The following is a 6,272-nucleotide window of genomic DNA, read 5'->3' as shown; positions in this document are numbered from 1 at the left end:
TCTATCATGTAAATTTATTTCATATCATGATGTCATATTTTCGAACATTCAATGCTATCACAAGCGATGGAAAAATAGTACTGCACTTTATAACATACATTCTGTGTTCACTAATATCTCAAGTCTTATTCATTTCACCATATACAGTACCTAACCTAAATTGCTTCCAATTCTGTTTCATTCTCAACTTCCAGCAGAAAAATAGACTAGGCCTTTAATTATTTGATATCACATAATAAACTCTTTTCACTAATACTTAATTATTTCAAGTCTGCTCAGAAAACACATCAAATCTGGTGTATATATAATTCCTTAAACTGAATGTTGAATTTTGAGGTAATATTGCACCAAATTAAAGTCCTTAGTTGCATTGTTTTTGTCCCAAAATTGTTCACATTTTATCAATATGACATAATTTCACTTTTAAAAAGTTTGTTATACTGACCACGAGCATAAAAGAAAATATCTAAATGTTACAATATAGAAATATAAATCCATGACATTTAATATACAAAACAAGTGTTCCATTGATAAAAGATATTAAAATTTCTTGTATATAAATTCCTGATTATAGACCAGTTTGTACTTAACACATGGTACGATTGATCTCAAATATGCATCTATAGTTTACACGACAGAGAGGTCCCACTTTGAAAGTTTAGAATGTTCCCTTCAGACGTGATGAAGTACTTCATGAAGAGCTTTCATTATTCATTTACAAAATAATGAAGGATACATCATTTGTGCATAAGTGAAAAAAAGATTACATAACTTTCATGAACATTTATCCTGTATATTTCCCAAATGGTTTACAACTCGGTATAAATGACCTTTGTCTGCTCACACAGAAGTTGTATTTCAAAACTGGCATCTATATATTCCTCAGTCACAATGCTAGACAAATGCACACTGATTCAAAACTGACAAATCTGTGGTCATTTAGGGTAATCCAATTTTGTTCTGGGGGGGGGGGGGGGTGTTTCACAAAGCCTTTTTTCAATGACAAATGACAAAAATCAGTGACAAATCTGCTGATAACCAATCAGAAGCAAGGATTTCAGTAGCTTATAACAAAAACTGTCATTTGTCACTGATGACAAGTTTTGTGAAACACCCCCTTGGTGTTTGTCTGGTCGCCGTGACTGAGGATATCTGTAACGACCTGGGCAAATCTCTATGAAAAAAACTGTAAGTTTTGAGTCTTGGTTGCTGCTTCTAACGCAGCCTTCTGCTTTGGCACCCAGTCATCGTACTGAGCTCGGAAGAGGTTCCCCGCCACCGGGTCACCTAGGTTGTTCTCCGCAGCGTAACGCTTCAAGCAGAATTTGATCCGTCGTTCACGGCTATATGGGCGATGAGGCCCGGCAGGTTTGAATCCTGATGGCTGCTTGTAGATGAGAAAGCAATAGCGATGAAGACCTGGACAAATAAATCGTTCAGAGAAATCTTGTTTCTTGGGACCGGGAAATTAAGCTTGTCTTCATGAAACTTTGTTATACATGTATTAGGGATTGAAATTCAGACATGAAATGCTCTGACCAACAAAAAATTACAAGACACAAAATAAAATCATCAGCCTTTTCAGGTGCCCTGTGGGTCAAAAGGATGATTTTGATGAATGGGGCAGAGTCAGGTGTGCCCCCCCCCCAAAAAAAAACCCCCACATCTTCAGCACTTTCAGCATTCCAGACACCACCAGCTACCAGGTCTATAACCCCATCCCCCCCTCCCCCCTCACAATGACTGCACCTACGCCACCCCCAGCTACCAAGCCTGGGGTGTGTTTCACAAAGATCCTAAGTTGGACTTAACAATTATGGAAAGCCATTAACATCTATGAAAATATTTTTTAAAAGTTATTTTAAAAGGCATAAAATGTTGATTCAAATCATTCATATTTTCTACTATCAAGGAGATTTCATCTTCTTGATGTGGAATTCATGAAAAGTTTACAGTATTTGAATTTTTGCTTTTGAGAATATTTAATTTTAAGGCTACAAATGGCTCTCCATAATGTTTAAGTCAAACTTAGAGTTAAGTTTGACTTAGAATCTTTGTGAAACACCCCCAGGTCTATAACTCCATCGCCCCCCCCCCCATGACTGCACCCATGCAACACTCTTCTCCCGAGATTGACCTACCTGTGCCCTCTGGTGCCCCTGACCCGATGTACTCGGAACAGACCGTGCCAGTCTTGGAGTCTCCGTTCGACACGTCCACCATCATGAAGTGATGGATTTCCCTCACGCTCTCCGACGCATCCCAGTCCGTCATGATGATGGTGTAAAGAGCGCCCTCTTCAGCTGGGAATGTGATGTGAGGCATGTCCTTCACCTAAGCCATTTCAAATCGTTCAAAAGGCATTTTTTAAATGGAAATAATAATAATAATAATAACAATAAATTGTTTCTTTTATAGTGCTATTTCCAATTTAGAACTGATCAAAGCGCTTTACAAAAATTCAAGATTTAAAGCCACACTGTACTACTTATAGCTACTTGCTGGTTAAAAATATAAACTACACCACCACCAACAGTTACAATTCGCAAATTTTCTAACTCATCCATGGTGAAATGTACTGTAGGTCAAAATTGTAAAGTGCCCTTAGGAACCCGCTTATGGGGCAGAGAGAAACAGGGAAAAAAATGTTGATATAAATTTACAAATGACCAGACTTTCCAAGACTTTAATAGGGTCACTACATCCCATGTAGGTGAAACATGTAAGATTAATAATACCAGTACTTCTGAGAGGGGGGCGTTTCCAAAACTGGTCTATACCTTTAACATCCCTCAAAGACTACATAGAGATCTGAATCAATTTAATTAGCATATCCCCTATCACTTAAATTTTGTAAAGAAATGGTGGGAATTAAAGGTGCTTAGAAATGAAGGATTGTTCACAATACATAAAAGGCTACCAGCACCTGTTACAAGACACTAGAATTGACGGCACCAAAGGAATGCAAAGAGTCAGTTATTCAAATTTGCGTACCTGTATCAGTGTATAAAATTGTACAGGTCCCAAGCATTTTATAATCAATTTCTCAGGAATTTTTTTCCCAAAGCAACACCACTGTATGTGTTTAATATGAATATATGGTATTTTGGAAGTGGTCACCGATAAAGTGGTATTCAAATTTCAACAATTTTAATTACACAGGAGTCTGGTAACGTTAACATTTTCATGATAATTATATTCTAGCTATACCCATGCTCTTCAATTTATTCCACTCAGTGCTTTTAGATGAATAGAGAATACATTTCTAGGTATGCAATCTAATCAGGTGTTTTCTTGTCACATGTACCGGTATATAACCAGGATGAGCAGTTGCTATGTTAGGCAGAATAGTGAAATGTCGGTGTAAAAGACCGCTTATAATATGGGAGACAAGAAAAGTGGTCTTTACAGGCAGGTGGTCTTTATGCTGTACGGGCTACTTACAGGTGTCATAGACAATGAGAAATGCTGTTGATCAAGATCGAGGAACAACAAAAAGTATGGTCTCTCAATACAGGTGGCCGTGCTGTACAGTCTTCCGATATATATAGTTGCTAAGCAGGTTATTAGATCTGAATTTGGAATGCCATATTATTTTTGTACTTCCTCAAGTTACAAAAAGAGATGGTGTTGAACCCGATCCTTTACCCAACAATAAATAAGCAGTCCTACTCACTTGTGTCGGTGTAAGCTCCTTCCCAAAGTCACATGACACGCCTGAAGGGAAGACGACCTCAGCTCTGAGGGGCGGGGCTACGTCAATCACTTCTGGTACCACACCAAGCTCTGCCCACTTTGAGGATGCCATTATTCAGCTGAGCAACCAAAAAAAAAAAAAAAGACACAATGAATCTATCAAAATAGAAGCAAAGATACCAGTATAGACCCTATTTATAGACCCTGTAAGTTTGGTTATTTCTATTGGGTACTAAGCAACAATTGAAATATATATACTACCATGGGCAAACAAAATAATACCATAAATAGCCCATTTTTTCAAAAGAATATGAAGGGCATTCTAACATTTACAAAACAGATTCTATCAAATCAAATCATTCTGTGATTTGGTTGGAGGCATTTGCCCAGAGCCCCATAAACAAAAAGAAAGAAATTAATGCTGATTTTGAATACATAGGTCAGACAAACTTCTGACAAGCTCTATAATATATAGACTATGGTATAGCTCAAACCAGAAGTAAGTTGATTATAAAAAACAAAAGAATTTTATAAAACAAACATAGACTACAGAACACACTTAATTTCTTAAAAGTTAAATAAGCATGGAACTTTTAACATGACACAAATTCTACACATCACCAGATTGATATTAAATGTACGATTAGATGTTTCTAAACAAGGAAATGACCCTATAAGGCACACTCACCAAACAATGGCCTAATTCAACAGTATAGGCCTACCGGTAAAATATCAACTCAAGGATCATAATAGGCGCGCCTTAACTCACAATCACAGTGCACGCTCAAGCAAAGAGGGGGATTACCTATTTTATACTTAAAGCCCCTCAACAGGTGCAGTGGTGGAGTATTTAATTGCTAACAGCTGAGCTAAATATTGAAACATAAGTCTTACAAATCCTCAGTTTACTTACTTTAATGAATTGCAGAATGACGATCTCTTCCTTGAAAGTACATGTATCTCGATCGGCATGTATGGACTAGACTGAGTGACAAGTTGACATGTAGTTAGAGAAAACTGTTTACAAAGAATTTACATAACTTTCAAGGAGCCTGGAATCACCTGACCTGGGCTCTAGAGGTGGCGCTATTTCGAAATTCATATGGTTCACACATAGAAATCACGTTGGCGACAACTGCGATTCATAACTTGGTATTTAATACTAAAAGTTCGAACTCACCTTGAATTTAGTATCGTGAAGTGTTACTACAGGACTCCTGGCAGGGGTAGCGCCGGAGAATTTTTAGGGGGGGGGGGGGACTCAGGTAACTTCTTTCCATGTAAAATTTGAAGAAAAAAAAACTTTTCACAAGGGATGGAATAAAACGTACCAACAGTTTACAGAGGTTTTTATTTCTCGATCCGTCTCTCTCTCTCTCAGCTCCCTTCCCCGCCCCCATTCTCTCACCCTCTCTTTTCATCTTTATCTCCACCCCTCTCTGCGCATTATCTCTCCCTCTAATTACTTTTACTCTTACTCACTCTACCACCCCTTCCCCAACTTATCTCTCAACCGCTCTCTCCATCTCCATCTCTTTTTTTTTTTTATATATACCCCTCCTTCTCTCATTCTTCCCTGTGTAACCACACACATTTTCTCTCTCCCCATCTATTTCTGTAATTCATATTTATATCCACCTCTCTTCCTCTGTACCCACGCAATCTCTCTCACTTTTATTCTTGCTCTCCCCCCCCCCCCCCCCCCCCTCTCTCTCTCTCTCTCCTTCCTGTCCCACCTCCTTTCTCTCACCCTTGCTTTCAATCTCTCCCTCTCCTCTCACTCTTTCTCTCCTTTCTTTTCTTCCTCTCTTCCTCTTATCTTGTAATAATTATTTTTAATAATTAATTTCTTAAGCCCCACCGCACTAATTTTGCCTGGAGGGATTTGACCTCCCTGCATGGTTACTGACAGGTGGTTATCTCATCAAATAAGCTCTCAATTAACATAAGAAAAGAGGATCATTGGGGACCAATGGTCATCGATTAGGCATTGTTTGCTATATAGAGGGCGCAAGTAGCTATAAGTAGTGCAGTGGGGCTTTGAAGTCTCAAAGGATATTGATGACAGACAATTTGCTTGGCTTGCTTGACCCACCAGTGCACAAACAACGAGAAAAACACATTAACATTATTACAACTTCATGCATAGGCGTACCAGATTGGGGGGGGGGGGGGGGAGGAGTCCCTCAAGTGAAAGTACTTACCCACTACTGGGTAAAGGTCCCCTCATATTTAGGTTAGTAAAAAGCAAAAAAACAACTAAAGGTTGTTTTCCCCATAAAATCAAGCATAAAAACACAAAAATACTGAGTACTGTAATATGATTTATTAATGCATTATTTAATATGTTCATTTAAATAACTTCATAGGAAAACAGCCTACACTAGCAACCCTTTTTTTAATAGGACTTTAGGAAAAGTAGTGTAACAATATAGTCACTTTTATGTTTTGAATATTTCTATTCAGTTATGAAACTTCATATCATATACCATTCTCATAGATCATAAAATATTGTAAACCATTTTCAGAGAGTGTGTGTAACATACATGTACATGTATCTAAAAAAGATGCAGTTT

The 6,272-nt window shown here is 37.9% G+C and overlaps 1 protein-coding gene across 1 annotated transcript; it reads right to left on the bottom strand.

The window, feature by feature from the left end:
* Positions 1-4,730, bottom strand: LOC588570 (protein D3). Its single transcript, XM_788247.5, has 4 exons — positions 4,610-4,730; positions 3,677-3,815; positions 2,142-2,334; positions 1-1,419 (listed from the first exon to the last, which is right to left on the bottom strand). Exons 2-4 carry the CDS (start codon positions 3,806-3,808, stop codon positions 1,175-1,177), a joined length of 570 nt encoding a protein of 189 aa, XP_793340.4. The 5' UTR covers positions 3,809-3,815; positions 4,610-4,730; the 3' UTR covers positions 1-1,174.
* Between the last annotated feature and the right edge of the window lie 1,542 nt (positions 4,731-6,272).

Source organism: Strongylocentrotus purpuratus, unplaced genomic scaffold (assembly GCF_000002235.5).
Source record: "Strongylocentrotus purpuratus isolate Spur 01 unplaced genomic scaffold, Spur_5.0 spur5_scaffold_21, whole genome shotgun sequence".
Taxonomy (NCBI): Eukaryota; Metazoa; Echinodermata; class Echinoidea; order Camarodonta; family Strongylocentrotidae; genus Strongylocentrotus; species Strongylocentrotus purpuratus.
Note: the sequence above shows the minus strand (reverse complement) of the source record. Positions and strands in the feature narration are given on the sequence as shown.

Coding starts and splice junctions, on each gene's coding strand:
- LOC588570 (XM_788247.5), bottom strand. CDS start 3,808: ATGGCATCCTCAAAGTGGGCAGAGCTTGGTGTGGTACCAGAAGTGATT. Junction 2,335..3,676: donor AGGAGCTTACACCGACACAA/GTGAGTAGGACT, acceptor GAAATGGCTTAG/GTGAAGGACATGCCTCACAT. Junction 1,420..2,141: donor AGGGGCACCAGAGGGCACAG/GTAGGTCAATCT, acceptor TTATTTGTCCAG/GTCTTCATCGCTATTGCTTT.